The 22,658-nt window shown below is 38.3% G+C and overlaps 1 protein-coding gene across 5 annotated transcripts in view; it reads left to right on the top strand.

Annotated features, from left to right (window-relative positions):
* Positions 1-1,153: 1,153 nt before the first annotated feature.
* cfap20dc (CFAP20 domain containing) overlaps positions 1,154-22,658 on the top strand; it is a 42,542-nt gene continuing 21,037 nt past the window's right edge. For 3 of the 5 annotated variants that reach the window (XR_003984207.1, XM_030418770.1, XM_030418769.1), the window contains exons 1-12: positions 1,243-1,488; positions 1,637-1,726; positions 3,094-3,187; positions 3,272-3,344; positions 4,368-4,482; positions 4,603-4,750; positions 5,220-5,366; positions 8,682-8,854; positions 8,974-9,082; positions 10,646-10,756; positions 10,856-10,990; positions 12,426-12,748. Coding sequence is in view for 4 of the 5 variants with exons in the window: in XM_030418770.1 (XP_030274630.1) it covers positions 1,468-1,488; positions 1,637-1,726; positions 3,094-3,187; positions 3,272-3,344; positions 4,368-4,482; positions 4,603-4,750; positions 5,220-5,366; positions 8,682-8,854; positions 8,974-9,082; positions 10,646-10,756; positions 10,856-10,990; positions 12,426-12,748 (1,539 nt within the window). In the remaining variant the exon portion in view is untranslated. The other 2 variants (XM_030418771.1, XM_030418772.1) reach the window with 2 other exon arrangements.

Below are 22,658 nucleotides of genomic sequence, written 5' to 3'. Positions count from 1 at the left end.
ATTCATCTGTGCTCTAATCTGAGGTGCTGTTAACTTGTTAACTGCATGCTGCACATCAAGAAAACTGAAGAGTAAGGACCAAAGATCTTATAGCTCAGGAGTGATGATGACAAGGATGTTACATGTCTCTTGTTAATGATGGTAGCCGGGAAGCTCCATGAGGGAGGAACCACTCTTTGTCCTAAACAGTTCCTCAATGTGGTGAATGACATCGTAGGCTTCTTGGGAGGGGTGGCAATTTGCAACTTAACTTCCCTTGGTTTTTGCATTGTTTTTCCTGTGTTCTCTGTTCTTAATTTAACAAATCTTAAACTTCCCAGTGGTGTGGTATTTGAAAATGTGCGAAAGTGCAAATGCATTGTTTGAATATGATTACCTCAAAATCTAAACCTAAAATCTTTGCAGGTGGTTAAATTGCTCCTTCTGACTTTAGCCACCCATGCTTTTCTTTTGTCTCTGTCTTTGAGGAGGACATACATGCGCACACCTTTCTCCGAGCGATTGGAGCATCCCATGGTGACGACTATATTCAAGGATAACGTAGCGGAAAGGACACACACAGCTTGACATGCTGATCTGTTTGACTTCTTTAGATACTGTTTTGAAGGAATTCATTGTCATTCATATTAAGTGCATTGGGAAAAAAACAAGACTGTGTGTGATTTATTATGCATCAATGAGTAGAGTAAGATTGGGATAAGTAAGAATAGTTAACACATAGTGATAGAATTCCATTTATTTGCATGGATTTCCCATTAGAGCACAGTTATCATCATAATGCTGATGTGAGTCCAGACTTGTCAGTCACTTGTTAGTCTGCCTCACTCAAGTCTGAAAGTAAAAAAAAAACCAAACCAAAAAAAAAAAACAGACAGTATTACGATTTTATTGTTGTCAAGGACCATACAGGTTTAGTAAACTTAACAGAGTTCAAAGCAATTAACACAAGCATATAAATATGGCAAAGAAAAGCATGTATTGACCATTATTTAACAATTATCGTGGTTTTCCTGTTGTTTTCTATTGCCCGCTAAGCACTTCCTGGAACTTTTGGAGGGCTACGTGGATCACGTGATCGGACAGGACAGCGTTTTGAACTTCCGTTGTCGCCACTCCTCCCTCTCTCAAGGCACTCTAGGATACAGCAGCTTCATTGGTTTGCTGCAGTAACCTGACGCATCAGGTGATCTCGCGATACAACCACATCCAGACACTTCGCACGGTAAACGGCTGCAGGTAACCATGGAGACGTGTCTTGTGTCAGCTAAACTCTTGACCTGCAGCTGCGTTTTTTTGTTTGTTTTTTTTACACCTTTAGAGTTACTTGCTTGTTTTTAATGTTTAAATAAGATACGTTTCTTTTCAGTGTAACGTTGAAAACGATTTGGGGTAATGTAAAAGCCTCGCTACCTAAAATATTTTAACAGTAGTCATATAATTTTCTTCTTACGTTGACCTGACGTCAAAATGTTCAGGAATAATTATCAGGTAACCTATTGCTTGGCTTTTCACGGCTTAAGGCAATGCTCATTGTAAACAACACGTAATTAATTCTCTGTTTAGGCTAATGTGAGATTTAGCCTGACACTAGCTGCGCAGGCTAACTGATCAGAGCATTAACCGTGTATTGTCGCAGGGTGGCGCTGTGGTAGAGATCTTCAGTGGACAGGGAAACGACCCAGTAGCAAAATGGAAACTCAGCGGCGGGCCGTCATCCATACATAAGGTGAGTTTTTACATCTGTTAGTTCATCTTAGGCCATTATTATGTTTATTAAACAAGCTTATTATTACACACTGTCAAATTTTTATTATCTTGCATATCATCTGAGTCAAACTAGAACGCAGGGTCTGGATATATAGCAACCAAGCAAACATCATACAGTATTTTGGTTTATATTATTATTATTATTTATTTATTTATGTATTTATTTATTTATTGGTCTTACAAAAGAGATCAATTAACCAGAAATAAATTACATAATTAAACACTGTACAAGTTCCCATGGGTGCCATCCTTATTGTAATGACAAGTACCCAAAGGTCATACTTGAGTAAATGTAGGGGTAAACCGATTATTTGGGTTGTGGCTGACTATCAGGGCCGCTATTCAGCATTTTCTGATTATCAGTATCTATGATTTTTCTGTCAGCTTGCTAATAGAATTAACTAATTTGAAAATGTGCTAATTTGGCTCTGATGCAACATCCTCTCACACAATGTCCCAACTGCAACAATATCTGATTGGTTACGCATCACAATTAATACCCTAAACACTGAATTATCTGAATCTGTAAAGTAGCTACTAACTTGATTTATCAAATAAATGTAGTGGAGGGGAAGTAAAAAGTAGCAGAAAATGAGAATATTCAAATACCTGAAAAGTGTACTTAAGAACAGTACTTGAGTAAATTGAACTTAAGTTTATTCCACCAGTGTTTGTTGGAAAGTTGACACCAAATGTCTTTTTATTTCAAATGATTATCCGTCCAAATATCAGTTTTTAGTCTGCTTGATTTCTTCTAACTGGCACTGAAAGAAGACCCCTATTAAAGGTATCGCCATATAATATTGGTTTGGTAAAAGTGAAAGTCGCCTATGAACACTATCTTAGGCTACTTGAGTAAAAGTCTGAAAGTATTTGTTTATAAATGTACTTAAATATCAAATGGAATTTACTGGCAATACATGTACTCAAGTATCAAAAGTACAGGTAAAAGTAAATTAACCTTTTTTTTTCGAAAGTTATCAGGTACATTTAGTTGTGTAAAAAGCACATTTTTCAGTGTAAACTCATAAAATATGATAAAATTAATGTTGTCATTGAATTGCATCAACAGAGAAAACTCTTAATTTTTAACTTTATGTAATTATTTTATAGCTCTGTCCAGAAGCGCTGCACTCTAACAATGGCCCACATTTTATCTGCCCTTGCAGATAATGGATGTCTATTATGTCATAGACCTGTTCTTGACACCCGTACTTTCAATTTGCACTCATTGACAGCAGTGACACTCCAGTTTGACAACACTGGTCTTATTTAACAAGGTCTTACTCTTAACAAGGCCTCTTTTTTATTATGTCTTCCCAATAGGAATTTAATAAAGAAGTCAAAGGATTTGTTTACTGTCTGGAGGGTAGCAGCCAGACGGTCAAGATGCAAATGCCAGAGAATGGGAAAATGTCACGTAAGACACGACCATGCTTGCACCAATTTTAGAATTATACTTTAAATTTTATTAGCTGTAGACTTCTTTGCCTGTTTCTTGTAGTTGGTCTTCTCCAACGATTCTTGGTCCTTCAAGTGAATATTCCTCAGCGAAAAGATTTTTCTGTTGAGCTTGTGTAAGTACAATTACATTTTTTTTGTTGTACTTTATATATGGCAACTCACCTTGAACATTTCCGAGGGCTGATGTGGCTTCTCGACAAAGGTTGATTATAAAATTCTATTGCTATTATTGAGCCACAGTATGGTTGCCACAATGATGTTCAATAGAATCAGTAAACATTTTCTTACATAATAGAATATGGAACAGTATAACACACAGTGAAATGCAGAGAATAGTTATTGTATCACAATAAATTCCCCCCAGACCACTGAACAAATTAGTAAAAGGCAGTTTATATTATTATCATTATTATTATTATATTTAGCAGGAAAACCCTCTGAGCTTCCTGAAAAACTGAGTGCATCATATCAGCAACGATTGTTCTATAAATGTTTGAATAACCATTTATGATAAGGTATTTTATGAGCTATTTGCTACAGAGAAGGCTTTTGTCTTGCCAGCCACGGTACAGTCTACGAGGTAAATTTTTTAGAGGAACAGGCTGAGGTAAGCTGTATAGGGAATGTTGTTTAGATTCATGGCAACCATACAGCAAATAAAACAAGGAAGACATACTGTAAGAATTCAAAATTATCAAAATAAGATTAATTACCGACTGTTTTGATTGTCAATTACTCGTTAAAGTCATTGTTTTTCAATAAAAAATGTCAAACATTTGCTGGTTCCAGCATCCTAACTGCAAGGATTCTTGCATTGGTTGGAAAATAAAATTACATTGAAGTAGTCAGTTTGGGCTTGAATCCTTAGTTGCAACACTAGAATAAATGTCTCACTATTAAAGTACTTACCTACTTATAAAATCAGGCACTTCACTATTTGAAATATTGTCATCGCTGTTTTTTCATAAGAGAGTGTCGTGACAGCGGATTTCACAGAACAAAAGGAAAGGAAACAAAACACCTTTAAGAGCTTACTGAAGAGACCAATGAAGTGGCATTCTATGGTCAGGATTTCTTAGTGACACCAAAGATGTTGGTGATAATTTATGCTCTGTTCTGTTGTCTGTTATTCACAGGATAACTGATTCAGAGCACCTGAAAAGAAGGCTTCACTTATCAACAGTGCATAAAGAAGTGTCTGTCACTCTTTTACATGCAAAAATACCTTTTGTGGGACTGAAACGTAATATTGTGAGTGTATAACCTCTCCTTGACAAATTCATCTAGTATTTGCTTTCTGCTATGTACTTTTGTATTATATCTCTGCGGGATCTTTGTAACGACAAAATCATATTGTTTCTCTTGTCTCAGTGGACTACTCTGTGCATCGACCTTGTTTCATTCACCAGTGAACTGCTCAAAGGGTTTTTGACACTGGATGTCATCACTTTGTTCGCTACCTGTAAAGTCCGCAGAATCTTCACCATGAAAACAGAGCCAGCTGGAATGTTGAATGATGGTAATGGAGTTCATGACACATAAATGATGAATGTCAAATTAGTTTTATGAGCTGACCCTAAAAGTCCCCGCTGTGACTGGTTATTATAGACATACAATAGTTAGGCAGTTGCCATTGAAGCAAATAAGCGGAGAATTATTGTGACACAGGTGAATTTATGTGAAATTGTGAGCTTGTGCAGAGAGAGATAGACAGGGACAAACAGTTGGCTGTTTTCTGTGGTAGTTGGCTTACAGCTCAGCTGGTGTTTTTGTTTAATTCAGATATGGCTCAGCAGTGCAAACAGCTGCACCCAGCCGTGGCTACTCAGTGCACACCTACACTACATACCAGTAAAGACAGCTTGTCATTTTGTATTTTTCTGATGATCAAAGTGCTACTTATGTTGTGTGATGTTATGTTGTGATGATGTGTTTCTGTTTATTCTATCGATCAGGATAAATCTGAGTTTGCTCTCATTTTAATCCAGATATGTTTCTCAGCGGAGACAGTCTCATGGACCTAATCCCTCGCAGTTGCCAGTTCCCACCAGATGTCTGTCATGTCACCCAGGTGTTGAACATGGAGAATGTGCAGAAGGCAGATATGAGGGCTGGACTATTGAGCGCTGACTGTGGTAGGTAAGAGCAGATCACAGAATTGTAAACTGATCTGTAAACAGTGGTGCAGAATAGCTAGGAACATTTACTCAAGTATTTAACAATAATTTTGAGATACTTGTGATGTATTTAACTACTTCCATTTTCTGATACAAATTCTGCTCTTTCCACTTCACTACATTTCCCTAGAAGCTTTAGTCAGTAGTTCCAGATTAAAAATATTTGTCCAAAATATAATCAGCTCAAAAATGTTGATGTATTATTATGTAGTAGACTGCCCAGCTGTGTAAGTAATTTCAATTAGCCTAACCTGCACCAGCTGCAGCATTTAAGTGATGCGTCCACATTAATGCATCCATAGCTATAATCCAACAAAATAATGTATTAATGTATATGTATTATCATATATTAGGCTGGGCAGTCTAATGTATGATAACACATCAAAATGTATGAGATGATAATATATGATTCTAAAAAGGGCTATTCTGCATAACGAATACCTTTAGTACTCTGAATTTTTTAATGCTAATACGTTTGTACTTTTTGAATTCAGGATTTTTACTTAAGCACTGTTACTACTTTTACTTCAAACTCTTACAGACCAAGCATATATTGAAATACACTTAAAGAATATCATGTAATGTATGAAAAATACAGTTTATTATATTGAAGGATAACATTTTGATTATACGTTGGTGATATATTCTCCTATGTATTTGAAAATATATTATTTCAGCTATATGTCGCATATATTGATAGCTACTTTTTATTTGGAAATTTCCATTTCTGTTTAAACTGTATGAAATATATATATGCATATATTTGGTACAGTTGTCAATATATAGAGAATGTGTCATTTTAAATGTTGATGTATTATTATGCAGGAGACTACCCAGCTGTGTAAGTAATTACAATTAGCCTAACCTTCACCAGCTGCAACATTTAAGGAATGCATCCACATCCATCGCTACAATCCAATGGAAATAATGTATTAATGTATATGTATTATCATACATTAGGCTGCCCAGATGTTAAAACAAGAAGGCAAACACACAGAGTAACACAAATTGTCATTATTAAAGGAATAAAAGCGCTAAAACAGGTAAAATCAAGGACAGAAACCCATACAGATAAAAAGATAAAAAAAAGAACACAGTAACAAGGTGATAGAAATACGACATCAGATCAGAGGAATTAAAAACAGATAAATACAACTAAGGACAGTAAAAAGAATAAGATATAATAATAAATTAATTAACAATAAACCAAAAAAAAGGAATAAGGGACAGTAAGAAAAAGAAGAGAAAACAAAAGAGAAAAATAAGAAACAGACAGACGATGAAGACAGCAAATGGAAAAAAAAAAAAGCAGACAAAAAATCAATCTAAAAAGGGTGACTTGACATAAAAGTCAATTAATGTGGGTTTTTAAAGAAGTTACTGATACTTTAAGCCTTATCTCCTCAGGGTGCTCGGTTCAAAGTCGAGGGGCCCTGATGCGGTCACCCTTAGTATCAAGCCTCAACTCTGGACAGCCAAATCCTGCTGTCAGGTTCCAAACCTTGTTAAAAGCCCTCCAAGAGGAGGGAAGGCGAGCATAGCAGCATTTTCATACCCATGGGTTTGGAATAAGTGTCATATTCAGGTGTCCACATAATGTTCTCCTTTTAGCTTTTCTCTTCTCATGTGCATAACAGCAAGTTCATAGTCTTTGTTGTTCTCAGGTAAAATTTTGACAGGAGGCTTGAGTTTAAACAATTACACAAAATAGCAGCTATAATCTACTAATAAAGCGGTAAATATACACACAGAGAAAATGCTTTCTACCTCGAGACTGTGATAATAACTGTTTTGTTATCCTCATGTGAAAAATCCTGTGGTCCTTATTTTTGTGTTCATTTGCAGCTCACCTGCTTCTCAGAGAGCTGCAATTATCTGCTCGTATAAAAAGACATGCACCAGTAATCCAGTTCCACCGCCTCTGTGGCCTTTTTTATCAGCGCTTATTTATTTGTTCTGACAGCTGTCTAAGTCATGTTGAGTCAACCGGCAATGCCCATAGAAAGAGCAACAAGAAATAGCTTTCATAATTAGCATCTGCATTATTAGCATAACATTCCTAATCATAATTAAAACGATTGCTATTAAAGTGGGCATACAATTTAACTGTGACAGAGTTGCTTGGTGAATATTGTTGCTTCAGTACCCAAACTGTCAGAAACTGTTAAAAGGAAAGATTACAGCCAGTTCTGTCACGTAGCAACAAACAGTGATAATATCATACACCAAAGGCATTCGGGCATCAAATGTTTTTTAAGTCTGTCAGCTATCATATATATCATTGTCTTCCTTATTCCCATCACTTTCTTTTTTATGTGCTGCAGCAGATTCAAAGCACGCTGAAATTTAGTCACCCCTAAACCTGGGTCATTTTCTGAGTGGTGAATGTGCGGCATCAAGGGACTTTTTCTCTTTCCTCACTCCAAGTAGATCCAGCTCTGCTCTGCCTGTATCATCTTTACGATCCTGCGTGTTTTGTGGAATAGAAGTGTCTGCTCCCTCTGATGAGGATCAGAGAGGAAGTGCATTTTGCTGTTAGCTTCAGCAGAGGTGGTCCTAATGAGTCCTGGCACAGATGCAGCAGGGTCAGGTCATGACTCCTGCTAAAACCCGCTACTTTTGCATGATGTTATGGAGCAGATTGATGGATTAAAATGAAACATCAGCTCAGTAAATTCAGCAGTAGAGTCTACTTTATATTCAACCACCTTGTAATTCAGCCCGCAGAATCATGGTTAAAACATAATTTATACTTAACTGACAAAAGCAGCTCGGCAGCTGGACCTGATATAAAATTCATGTAATGTCTGACTGTTTGTATTTGCAATGCTCTGCAACACAGCTCAAAAACATAGAAGGCATGTTTTTAAAGTTTTATATTCACATAAAAAAAGTGACTTTCAAAGGGCTTTGTGGCTAGTGGAGAAGCGGCTTTTCACTGATCTTAAAAAAATGCTGTTCTGAGTCCTTCACACTGAACTGACTGCAAGCCTGCATATTTTATCTGAACTATGTGACTCTTGTAAATCTGAAACGTAACCTCGGGAAGTTGCGGTAGATAATTGATCATTAACGTGATTGACAATAAGGAAATTGCTTAAAATTTGATGGCCTACGTGCCAGGTGTTGGAGGTTCCAAGGACCTAGTAGTATTGTACCACAAGTCAAGTAAAGTCTTTTAATTTTAATTTAGAATACGCATCAGCATAAGGTGTATTAAAAATCCTCAAAGAAATCAATTATGGTTAATGATTAATGGGGATTTCTTTGCAGTTCCTGATCCGCCGGCCACTGCCAGATCAACCAGTCATCGGAGAACCAGGCCTCAGGGAGTTTCACACACAGCCTCAGGTTCACGGGTTTCAGGACCACCCACTCAAACGGGAAGAAAAAGCAGTGCCGTCTCGGCTGGGATTGATAGAAGTGTACCCTTTATCTCAAACAAGGTAAACGTTTTTTTCTCCCTTAATAAAACATATTCCTCTGAATGATTTGAACCATCATGTCATAAAGTACTCTAAGTTCAAAACAGAATATGTTTTTCTCCTTTCGCTGTGCCCCACAGGGATCCGCGGCCAGTAGAACGAACCAACAAATTACCACAGAAAGTCAGAGCATTGCCAACCTGAGCAGGAGCTTATTACACAGGGAACCCTCCCACATTCTTCTTGAGGGTAAATTTGAATAAAAGTTCAGAGTCGTTTTATCTAGTGTGCTTTTTACATCTAAACATGCCCTGGTCACCCAGCTATTCATTTGTTCATTTCTTTGCATACTGACTGAGTTTATCTTCCACTTTCTGCACCAAAGCAAACATATATTGAGTTGCCACTTATGGTGCATGGGGTAGTCATGCTGACCATCGTCTGGTTACATGGCTTATGGGTTGCTTCTTCTTCCCAGTACTTGATAGGAAGCAGCTGGAAGCACATAATGGGAGATGAAAGAAACAAAGACATCATTACATTTTAGTCTGCTTTATAATGTGGACCCAAAAGCAGAATGCAGATGTAGAGCAGTAATCGTTAACGGGCAGTTTACTTGGGTTGAGGAGCAGGATCGAGAAAAGGGAAGAAGTCAGCGAAGGCAAAGAAAGCCAAGAAGGAAACTGCAAAGGAGGTGTAAACATATAAGGTGACAGGGTGGACTGGTAGATATACGTGAAAATGAACTAAAAAGATGGACAGAAACATGTGTATGAATATATGATTTATAATTAGTGTTGCTGGAAAATTCCCTCCTGTAGAAACTACAGTAGAATCCAGTAGCTTTAAAATTATTTGGATAGAGCAATGCCTTCTTTTAAAGCTCAACTTTTTGCGCGAGTTCTCAGCAATCATGATCAATTATTAAAGAGATACCAATATCACCACTGCCCAGAAACCCTCATTAGTTCATAATTCACTGGAGCCCCCATGCTGGTTTGTCAGTACAGAGCTTAAATACCCCTTTTTTATTCCATTTGCCAACAAAGCAAATCAAGACCATGTAGTGTCAGGTTTGCAAAGTTGTTTCACAATGCTTCTGTTGGTTTCAGTGAATATCACAATTTCACCTTCATATTAAATTCTAAACTTGAGCAGTACTAAGATGTGCTTTTATGTTCAACTCAACATAGACACTGTTATACTGTAAAACACAATGCAAATCCAAATAATGCCACTTGATTTAGAGATTGAGGAGCTCGTAAGCATAGTTGCTTCGGATTTACCAGCTATAAACATCCTCACAGAGTAGAATCACTCATCTTCCTCTTTTTAGCATGTAAATATCATGCTTAAAAGCTTGGTGTGTGACCTGAAGTGCACTGCCTGCTGTAAAACTGCACACTGTGTTCCTCTCATTACATTCGTCTTGGCAATAAGAGCGAACATGGTTATTCTTCAGTGTGCTCTTCATCGGTAAAAGCAAGACATGTGAAGTCCAGCTGTGATTGGCCATGTTATTCCAAGCACCTAATAACAGCTTTTACAGCCGGTAATATTCTATCCATTGAGCGTGACTGAATGCAAAAAAAGATTATTAAAATTCTTTAATTCAGCTGAACATAATGTAGCTGGATGTATTCTCTTTGCAATGAATGAATGTAAGAAGCTCAGTGACTAAAATGCCTTCATTAATAGGGATTTTCACGGTGCATAATCAGTTTGCAGATATGCTTCTGGCAAGCTTCAGTAGCATTCTTGTTTAGCTGTTTCGTGTTTAAAGCTTTTCTAACGTTAAAATACTGCATGCAGGGACACCTGGCAGTTTACAGCCCCATCCCCCAAAAGACAGAGTGTCTGACAAGCTTGGATGGAAGAAGCTACGGGTCTACGGTGCTGGAAGAGAGAGGCTAGCAGCATCAAGTGAGCTGCGTTCACTGCATCTGATATTCTGTGAGGGTGTAGCGTGTGGTTTGATGACCGTATGGGTTAAACGGTGAGGTGTTTAATTCTGGTTAACAGCTCCTTCAGATGCCGTTCCTGCTGGCCACAGGAAGAGAAGTAAAAGCAGGGAGAGGTGGACTCCTCCGTCCAGTCGTCAAGGGAACAGGCAGCAACCTCTCACCCCAACAGAAAGGACGCAGCACCTAACAGCAGGTGAGGTTCACATCCACTGTGAGTAGACAGGAAGCAGGACAGGAGAAAGAGGCGCGCTGTCAGGCTGAACGATGATTAGACAAGTGTAGGAAGACAAAAGAGAATAATATGCATGTTGAGTGATATTGATGTCTACTTTGCATGTTCTGATTTTTTCTGATTTTTAGCTCCTTTATACTTGAGAATAATACCTACTCTTAATTTATGAATTAGATCACTTCAAAATATTGCATGAATTTTAATGAGCCTCATTCTATGCTGCGTACACCATCGCTTTTGTTCCCCCTTTTTAAATTTTGCATAACCCACGTCAAGGCCATTTCTAGGAATTTTTTGCCGGAGCACCCCTGACTCGAACTCACAAAACCTCCCTGCCCCCACCACCTCCACACGGACGCACACCTACACCAGCATCGTCCTCACAAAATGAGTGTGCGTGCTCTGAAAGCTCATTTATGGATGTTTCTCCATCGCAATAAACTCCTGTGCTGCAGCCCTGCCCACTGACAGAAAGTAGTCAGTTCATTAATGGTAATGTGGCACATTAAATAAAAGTCACAGGGACATCTCCCGGGCCCAGGGTTTGCCACACAGTGGGCAATTAGAGGAAGTGATTATACTGTCGAGAGGTTCAAATGTGCTCACTCATTCAGATAGAGGTGCCTCTTTTCTTTGAGCTCAGGCCTATCGAGGAGTTTAAGGACTCAGCGTTTCTGGCACGCACACATGAATTGATGTGACTTAAGGTTGAAAACGATTATAACCCTTTGGATACATGGTACATTTAGGGACATAGTGTCAGCTATTGTCACACTTTTCCTTAGATTTTTTTTTTCTTTCTGCTTAAACAAAAGCAGAAAACCAAAAGATTAGGATAATATCTGCCTGGAAAATAGGTGTCTGAGCCAGTTCCATCTTTAAGGATGTTTTTACAGAGCTGTCATTTCATGTGTGACAATTTTGCAGTAAACTGGTGTTCTACTGATTATGTTGTTCATATTGTTACATTCTCATTAAGGTATTAGCATAGCAGAGCTATTAACAAGAGCTACAAAAATGTCAGTGCGGGAGAAATTACTGTTCACGTTTGGCAAGCAGCGGAATTCATTACAATTCTGCATATTGTTATTATACATTTTTATGTGCACATAATCAAATGAACTTGAATGACATTAACCACATGATGAAGACATTTAAAACAGATTTATTACTCACTCTAATTAGATTCAAATCATTATTCTCAACCCAGTCTTTGTGGTAAAGTCCTCTGTGTGTATTCTAAAAGACTTATTCAAGTATTACATAGTTTGTGCACTGAAAACCCTAAGCTTCATCAATATTCATGCGTAAAATGGATGTTTGAAAGAGAGAATTTACTCCTACTTAGGTTTAAACTGACTTGTTTTTGTTTTCCTCCATGATCTTTTTTTTTTAGATGAGTTTAGCTGCAGTCCTGCCAAGGAAAGTTCAGGAGCTTCTCCCACAACAGCAGAGTCGCTCTACAGCTCGGTCTTGCCAGGTTTGTCTTGTGACCTGCAGGTCTGTAGCAGCTGGGAGAGTAATGAGGGGTCTGAGCCCCAGCTCACTCTGCAAGAGGAGGTGTTCACTTTCCTATCCCAGCCACATTCACCCAAACGAGGGCAAGGCCAGGGTGACCAGGAGAAGATGGAGATGGGAAATGATGAGGTTCAGAGCAAAAGTGGGAGGCGGCATGATGCCCAGCCTGAAGATGACTTTATCGGCAGTGAAAGTGATGAGGTATGTCTCCACTCAGGGAGGAAGACTCACACTCTCTCTGTACATATCCACAGTGAATTGCATCTTACAGTATTTTTCTCTGGAAAAAATGATAATCTGCCTTAAGTATGCAAATGTTTGTTACATTACACATGGATGGACGAGCATCAGATTTCAAAAATATGATTTGTCCATTTTAAAGGTGACTTCGTCATTTTCAGGCTTATTCTTTTAAATTGTGTTACAACTAGGATAGGTTTAGATTTTTCTCATACTGTCCAGTGCAGCACTGTATTCCTCCTCTGTGTAAAACACTCATGTCCTTATCTCATGTCCCAGTATATTCTGATCAGTCAGTTCAAACAAGTTAGGCAGACACTGCTCAACGCATCGGCAATCAGCTCTGTCCGCATTTTAGCTTCCAGTTAAATGCACTTTTCCTTTGAATATAATCACAATAATCGTTTCTACACCAAAAAACCGCAGTGGATGTTAGTGAAGGAATATGATCCGATTGGCATTCAGCAAGTCAAAAGTCACAGCAACAGTAACAAGCTAACTGCTGGGTACTTACCACAGTTACACACAGCTGCCAAGCCAGTTCATTCATATAGTTTGACCACTTATTTTTCACAAGTATTTAAGTAAATTTACACACAACACACACACGCACCAATGAGATCCTGGAGCAAAATAGAATTTTTTCCTTTTTTTCAAAAAAGCTAATGCTAGCTGAGGTAGTGCTGCAGTACAAACATAGAAAGCAAAAAACCAAAAACAAACAGTTACGGGTATCAGTCCTACTTCTCATTATTTAGTGAGGTTCAAATGCAGCTTAACGTTCACACGCATTTCTCTTGACTGTCTCTTAATATGACAACATTAGTCCAAAATTGCCCCCCACTGGGAGTAGCCACATTAGCAGAGCAACATGCTAACACCTAGTTCAACAGGCGGAGATACAACATAAACAGTAAAATAACATAAAACATGGCAAAACTGACAAATTCCAAGTTTTAATCGGGTCAGACTGACAGACAGTATCGATTCATTCTTGAGTTTACACAGTAACTGGACATTGTTTATGATAAAATCTGTCTCAAAATTCACACATCCTTGAGCTTGTGAAGTTGCTGGAGCAGTGTGAAGTGAAAAACATACACACACAATTTAATAGTTTTCCAGTTGCTGTGAGGGATTCCTTATAAAATAAAGTGAATCCACTGTGTCTTGACATCCTCAGATGGGAGTAGAAGAATACTTGTGTGCTGATTCTTGCAGCCAACAACAGAGCAGCTCCTGTGTTAAGCTTTTAGCTTTGTAGAGGCTCTTTGAACTACAATGGTTAGCACACACATGAGTTTTCCACCTGTTATGGGGATGTTTATATCAACAATAAATTTAATCCACTCAGCTCTAATGTCCTCCGATCCTGGCACCTAATGTAGTGATTTGTGTGTGTCTGTGCAGCCAACAACAGAGCTGTGCCTAACGCTTACCTTTGACATAATGCAAGTGGACCATTACCTATGAGAAAAAACATTGCAGTACCTTTGCAGAGGCAGCGCTCAAGCCATAGGTGGAGATACTCAGATTGGGGGGCAGTACTATTTAAATGGTCATCCACTTTACGTAAGGAGGCCAGAGTCTGAATAGCTTGCTGAATCCCATGTTTTTGAAGTTTGGGGGGCGCTTCTACATTATGTGCACATGCACTAGTAAGTTTTTCATAATAAGTCCCCTTAAAAGTCAATCCCCATGCAGTATGCTTTAACTTCAAAGGTCAGCGGCAGGGTTGGAATTTCGTCAGTTTAGGGGCAAGGCCATTTGGCACCAAGGCCACATGTCAGGGCACAAAGGCCATTGAGTAAAATTCGATGGTTTTACCTTTCAGATTGATACCATAACATCCTAATTTAAAATAAGACATGGATTATGTATTACAACATTTTTAATACCAATATCAAGTTAATGTTATATTAGAAAACAGGTTTTTTAAAGTAGGGTTAGGTTTAGATGATTTTGGTGACACTACACTGAATATTAGTAAAGTTATTGAATATTTCTCCCAATAGAATTCCCCAAAATTATGGCAAAGCACATTTTTCCAAACAAACAGTTGTATAACAACCAACAGGAGACCACTGATGTGTGCAGTGATTTTGGTCACACTACACTGAATAAAAGTGAAGGTATTGAATATTTTTTGTAGTACCTCTTTTCGGTGTTGCACTTTGCAGACTGTCCCTGCACCCACGTCACACAGACCTGGAGGACCGCCCGTTTTGATGAAAATATGGTTGTAGCTCAATGTCTATCTTTCTACGGTAGGAAAGAGTAGTCATTTGTGTTTTATCAGTGTTACGCTTATGAGTTACTGATCCGGGAAGTTCGACTATGTTAGTATATTTTCAACTTTATCTAACTAAATCCTACCACATATGTCAGTTATGTATCATATCAAAACCAGCTTAGCTCGCTTGTTTACCTGTGCTGTAAGTGTCGTTCTTCCGTTTTGAGATGCTGCTGCTGTTTGAGAAGCTCACAGAGCGCTCACACCAAAAGCGACTTGAGCGACTATGGCGACCAGCTGCCATTCATTTTCAATGTACGCTGGTGACGAGGAGCGACCGAAGCGACCGGCGGCGTGAGCGACACGATTTCAGCGACGCGAGCGACGAAAGTTGACAGACGCTCAATGTTATGCAAATGAGCAGCGGCGCGACCACGGCGACAGCCAACTGGGGGCTGATCTGGATTCCGAAAGTGTGGTGCTGCCGGGAAAATCCCACCCTGGTCAGCAGGGTTATTTATTATCAGATAACTTTTAATGTCTCCAAATCATATAAAAACGAATAGTTGCTTCTTTATGCTGGGCAGGAAAATTGTAAAGATGACTATCTTCAAAGAAATTTAGATAATTACTTTTACTTATTAAAAACTTCATAATAAGTCTTATAATTCAAACTGTGGAACCTCATTTTTGTTTTGAAGCTGATTATTTTAGGTTAAAGATAATTCATTTTGCATCAAAGTAGTGATTCCTTTGCAGAATTTTTACAACAAAATCCCCCCCTAATAAACTCAAACTGAAGAAAAACAGTCAATTTGAGGTCAAGCATGAGGGAAAAACTACTCTAAGATATTAACACTAAATGTCAGGTTTTGGTTTCCAGTACTCAGGCACTCACTGAAGACTCACTATTTTCGCCTAAAATTGTGTGCATGTAAAGATGTGCTTGTGCAGAAGTCAAACCGGGCTGATCTGCTAAAAACCTTCCATTTAAAACAAGCTCCTGTTTGGAAAAAATGTGACCTTTGTAAACTACCGTTATGGTCCTTGCTCTCCCGAGTTGACGTGTTCTTCCAATTTTGCATTTCTGTTTGTCTCGGAAAATAGTTTTATATCTGTATTCCCCTCTGTTGAATGTGTAAAACCTTTTCAATTTCCTTGGCTGCCATTTTACATTGTTTACAAGCCAGACGTAGCTTATTATTAGCCTATTATCAGCAATGCCTCCTGGAACTACATCTCGAAACCAAATAAAACAGAGAAGGAGAATGCTTTTGAGCTACTTTTGGAAAGGTATTAGAAACAGACACACAGGTTGTGTTGCTGTGTGTTTAAATGTTGCCTTTTCAAACACTGCCTTATACTGAGCCTATCAGAACACTTTCAATCATACCAACAACCACATAGAAAAGCATTGCCCTACACTTGTAGAATATAGCGTACAGAGTGTTTCTTTGTCTCTTTCTTGTTTCCTAAACACCTACTGTTTAAACCATTGGCATGCTGGGAAAACAACTGACTTAAATCAGCTTCATTGTAGAAATAGCTAAGTTTGAGCCAAAATGCACACACCTCAACAAAATGCCACATTTAAAGGTTGAAATAATACCAAAAGATGTTTGATGGATCATTTCTTCAAGTAAACACATTGAAATCAGGTGCCATCACTTTGTATGAGTTAGGATTAGAAGGGGGAGAAAGTATCATGTCATTTCATTCTGTAATAGCAGAGTAAGGGCCTGTGTCCACACAATGTCTCTTCTTTCAAAGTGTTGCACTCCAAACATTTCAAGTTGAAAATCTCTGAGGTTTTCAGAATAGTGCTGCGGTTGTCACTGTCGCTCTTTTTTAGGCAACCTATCACATATTAGATTGGGCGGGACTCGTCATCTGTCACCTTAGTAACCAGGAAAATGAAGGAAAGAATTGCTCTGGCTGTGTAAGTCTATTCTGAACTTTATCTGACAGGAACGATCATAACAAAGTAAGAAGCCCATTTGTGTGAGCAGATCGTCTGTACTCTAAATTTGCTTGGGAGTGTTGTATTTTTATCACCCTACCCATTGTAAGCTTGTCATCAGCTGTGCTGTCAACCTGTGTTAAAATAGCGCTAGCTAATGTCAATCAAAGCCAATGTACAGTGTTCTCTTCTTTCAAAACACAAGCACTTTAACCCAGTGCTCCCAACCTCACTGCCACAGTTTTCTGCTAGAAAGAAACGGTATGTGGGCACAGCTTTAAGTACTTTGATCTAGTGCATGGCAAAGCCTGCTGAAAGATGAGCATTTTTATATGTCCTCGCTTAACTCCAGCTTTATGTGAGACGGTCATTTTGGAAGTGACTATTCTTCAGAGGGGAAAATAAAAGAGCCACACCTGTATGTACAGTAATATCCAAGCAAAACACAGTTTTTCTAAGAAAGCAAGATGGCTATTCCCACTGGTGTCTACACAATTCATATATTTGATAACCAGAGATTTTTTGAGGTATAAACTACACTTCAACGGGCTGAGGAATGCTGAAATGTTTTGCTGTGGTGGATTTTTATGATCAACGATGGAGCAAGGCAATGTCTGGTGGAGCACAAAGCTGCAAACTGCACATTACCTCAGATAAGCTGGAAACATACTGTGGATAACTGGAGTTATTTTTGTATCTGCCCATTCACGTTCCCCAAAATTAGCTGAGATAAGTTCATTTAAAGGTTCCCTGTGGATTTCTTTTTAACCTGCAGTAGTGGTATAGAGCATTTTTTCTATTAGTGACTCCCTGTTTTATTCCATCTCGTGCATGCCCACAGGGCCAAGGGTGGGTGACACAATACATGGGCCTGCCAATGGTGTCAACCCATTCTCTCGATCTCCTGCTAGGTTTAACATACAGTTAAAAGAGTGTTTTATGATGAAGGAAATGGATTCAACACATATGTCAGACATCAAGGATGAAATTGTGTTTTGATCATAAGTTTTGTTTGTTTACAAGAAAACTCCTCAGGGTGCCTTTAATACTTTCATTTTTCTCTCAAAGGTTATTTTAGGCTTTTTATAGTAGGTTAAACACTTTGTTAATGCTGTGTCTCACTGGCCAGAGTCGAACCACCTGCCAACAAGAAAAACCTTTTTAAAAACAGTAGGATACTGTTGGTATAAATAAAAGAAAAGTCAGCACAAGCTTTCTGCTTTAGACTTCAAACCAAAACAACTCTGTATAGCAATATGAACACCACTGAACAGTACTGTTGATCAGATAATCCGCTCTGGGTCAGGCGCAGAAGAGTTATTTTTAAATAGACCGAAGGGACTTTAATTTATACTAGGATTTTTGCTAATTTGCAACAACATCAGCAACGCAATAAAACAAAAATATGTGTTTTCTCAATAACAGCAACTGTGGCAGGGTAGCATGGTTGGGAGATGTGTATGTTTGATTTCAGGTGTAAATAACAGTCAGCATGTTACGCAGACACCAGTTTAGTAATGAAATGTCGTTGTTTATTAGCAAATAATGACAAAAGATTTTATATATCAACAGGGAAGGTCACCTATTTTCTCTGTGATCATGAGACACATTTTGTTGTCACAAGTTCCAATCACACTGCTCTTTCAATGCGGGAATCATTTGCTGATAGTCTGCCTCACTTTCTGTATGAAAGTTACAGATGTGGAGAGGGGGGACAGTTTCACTCTGGATCTGATCCGCCTCAGCTAAACAGATCCTTCTCTCATCACATAAAAGAGAAATGTACCATACTTCAACCCACAAAGTTACAGGACCAAACAACAGTAGTGTGGTAACTGGTAGTGTCTTTGGCATCTTGTGAGGAAACAAATTACAGCATCCATACATGTAAAAGTGAAAAAGTGAAAACAGCATCCCTCCCTGCGAGTGAGAGCGGACTGTGAAAGGGGCTATAGTTTACATAAGGACCCAAACACAAGACACACTGAGGCAGGCAGGGAACAAAAGGCCAGCTTTAATAAAGTAAGCTTTAATCCATAAAATCAAAAGTCAAGCAACAAAACTGTCAAAAACAGGCTGGGGCAAAACCAAAAGAACCAAAGAGAAAAACAAAAGTGAAAAGAAGCTCAGGGAATATAGGCAGGAATCCAGAAACAGGAGGGCAGAAAACACGAGGAGCAACACAGAGACACCGGGGGCAAAACAGACAAACTGACGAAGAGACAGGGAAAGACAAGGACCAAAGTACACAGGAGGCTAATCAGGATACTAATTAGGACAATTACAAAGGAGAGAAAACAAGAGAAATACAGGAAATAACACAATGACACAAGAGGAAGAACCCAACAAAATAAAAGAGGAAGCAATAACTAAACCAAAAACCCAAACCATGACATATTTGATAAATTATCATTGAAACATCAGCAGCTGCGGTGACTCGTGTTAAACTATGTTATCCCATGTATATGGCGTCCAACCTGATATGTTGTTTTGTGTCTTGATGTCCTGCTGAAGAGGAAACCATTTTCAATCTTCTTTTTTTTAGTGCCGTAAGAAACACAAAATAAAAGAAAGAAAGAAAGAAAGAAAGAAAGAAAGAAAATCATCAGATATATTTAAATAATTTGACCTACTTTCAGAGAGTTTACCATATTTTAGCACATAATTGCAGATAAGCTTCTTGGCTCACAAGTCCAAATCGATAGATCAAATCATAAATTGTGACGGATTCCTATCACTATTCTGTGTACAAAGCAAGACAGCTTTATTTATACAGCACATTTCAGACACAGGCAATTACAATTACTTTACATTGGACTGACATTCAAAATCAATAAGCAATAAAACCCTAAACTAGTTGAAATGAAATAGGATACAAATGCAATAAAACACAAAGAGACAAATATATAATAGACCAGAAATACAGTTGCAGTTACAGTGTAGTAATACTTTTAAGATGCTTCAATCTCAATAAAGGGGGAAAAATGCAAGACGGAAACCAATCACATAACACACAACCACTTTACGAGAAATCAATCCACTCCATACCTCCCTGATGCATCACAGCGCATCACAATACATCATCTGCACACAAGCGGCACAGAGACCAGCAACAGCAGCAGTTATTTACCATGAAGGGATGAAACTAGAAAAAAACATTAAAACCTACTGCTGTGAGAAGTGGAGCTGATGGTTACGCGCTGTAACAGTCAGAGCAGAGTAGGAGAGAAAACAGCTCTCCAAGCGCTAAGAGGCAGGAGGGAGAGCGCAAAGTTAGAGCACCCCGAATAACAATCACTCTGAAAAACAAACACTCGATACAGAGTGAGTCATTGACATCGGCATCCATAGCTGGACGTGAATGAGAGAGCAGTAGGAGTTAATTGATAATAAGAATAGTTAGAATTAGAATAAGTTCTCTTTTACATCAAATATGTTAAGATATGCATGTAAAGTATTTTTTCTTTCAAACGTAGCTTTACCTTGTCACATGATCTGCTACTGCATTACACTTTTAAAAAAAGTTATTATTGAAACCACTACAAAATAGCAGATGAACTGAAAAACTGTAAAAATAATAATAATAATAATAATAATAATAAGAAGAAGAAGAAGAAGAAGAAGAAGAAGAAATAAGAAATGGGGCCTAAATACTGCAAATTGACCTCATATGATTCAGCTTTGTATTACATTTCGACCTACTCTTGTTCCCCCAAAAATAAAGTTGTCACACTTCAACGAGATGACAAGAGGTCAGGGCTGGGGATTAGTTAGCATTTCAACATTGGTAAACAAGGCTGAAGTATTTGTTAATGTTCCTGTTAATCATATTAGAGAAGAGGGATTATTTGGCCACCATAACTGTATATCAGACTTATAGACTTATATTAGGCCTCTCTTGAAAAAAAAAGTTGTGAATGTGAAGATTTGTTGTTCTCCATTTGCACTCAGCTTTCCTATGTTCTCTTCACTGACTTGTAACAGCTGGGGTGTTTCTCTCCATGGTGCCTTTTGCTTGGCAGAGATGTTTTGTACCTTTTCAGGTGCAATAGCTTTAATGTCTTTCAGAGCGCTTACTGTTGAAATTATCAAACAGCAAAACAACAGACTCTGATGTTAAGCTTACTGACATAGACATTGCTTACATTAAACGGTTTCACTGTTGTCCCTGACAAGAGATAACAAAAAGCCGCTCTGTCATGTTATCAGTAAAAATTCATAGAGGACCTCAAGGTCCGTAAATTCTTAACAGCAGGGTTTTTGGTGTGCCTTAGAACCCAGTGCGGATATATTTGGAGGAGGCAAGATTCTCACATAACTGTTTACATATAAATTAGCCCTTACATTAAGCAGCAATGCCATCATCTCATTTCTTTCAGGTCTACAAGCATTCATAAAATGAAAGCTTGGAAGGGCTGACTCAATGAGAATTAATAAACTGCTTCTGTTATCTAGCCAGGCTTCAGTTTAAAGCACAAATTTCAGATGTAGTGGTCAGATCATCAATTAAAACACATTTATTGGTAAGAGATTTAATATTCAGCAGAGCTACCTTTGTAGAACTTGACTGACAATGTCAAGCTATGATAAACTAAGCCAGATTTCCAATCTGATAACGCCGTGTTGTAGTAGTTCCTGGAACATCATAATCAAGTTGCATCAGGACTAGGGCTGAGAGATGTGGACCAAATTTCATCCCTGTATTTTCAGGCTGAATGGCAATAAATGATACATATCTTGTTTCTGCAAAGTAGGCTGAATGTTCAGTTGTAAGAAAAGCCTTCCCTGTTTGAAAATATACAGCCACAAAACATGCAAAGAAAAACTATACATCATTTAATAGGTTATAAGTTAACCTTTTTTGGACTTCATTGTCTCTTTTGGAGTATAAAAGTGTCAAGTAAGTCCATTGAAATTTTTGAATTTTCAAATTTGGTGTCAGCAAAAGCTATGATCTCAAACTATACCTTGTTTCTGAAATATATGGATATACCTTAAAAAGTTAAAGTACTGACCAGCACTGTCCAGGGACATCACCGAATTACTGGGTTAGTCCGACTATGATCAGATTTTTAAGATGCATGTATTCACCTTAGTCTGACTGAAATCAGACCGGATCATATTTCTCATAGTCAAATTAAAACACCGAGATTATTCAATTGATAGTCGCATTATTCGTGCCTGTATACGTTCTATCAGATTGGATTCGGATTTTGCATTCTGCACAGGCTCGAGATTTTTTACCCGTGGCTGTGAGCCGGAAGTCGAAGGACAGCAGCGGAGGTGTTTTTTCTTCAAAAATTACCGCAAACAATAATGCCATTGTGCATCTAGTTTGTGTAATTATCATGTACACCATATACGAAATGTACAAAGATGTAGCTTCATCTCGCTCTTCGTACGCCGTCTTTCTCGAAATGCCAAGGCAGAGTTAGTTGTTGCTGGTGATGTAAAGAGGTAAGCCGGAGGTGGCTCTGTTAGCACTTGTTGAAATGGGTACAGCGCCACCTATCGTACCGGGGTATGACATGCTTCGGCCAATAATTTGATTTTCTTACAGGCATGTATACTTGGACAATCGCAGTTGTCTGATTGAGTAGCGTAGTCGAACTATGGCTGTAAACGTACTGATTGAAACTGAGCAATCACATTTTCTGTTTGTCACAGATTAGACACTC

The sequence above is a fragment of the Sparus aurata genome, chromosome 6 (genome assembly GCF_900880675.1).
Source record: "Sparus aurata chromosome 6, fSpaAur1.1, whole genome shotgun sequence".
In the NCBI taxonomy this organism is placed as follows: domain Eukaryota; kingdom Metazoa; phylum Chordata; class Actinopteri; order Spariformes; family Sparidae; genus Sparus; species Sparus aurata.
The sequence above is the reverse complement of the archived record's forward strand: the minus strand, read 5'-3'. Positions and strand labels throughout refer to the sequence as shown.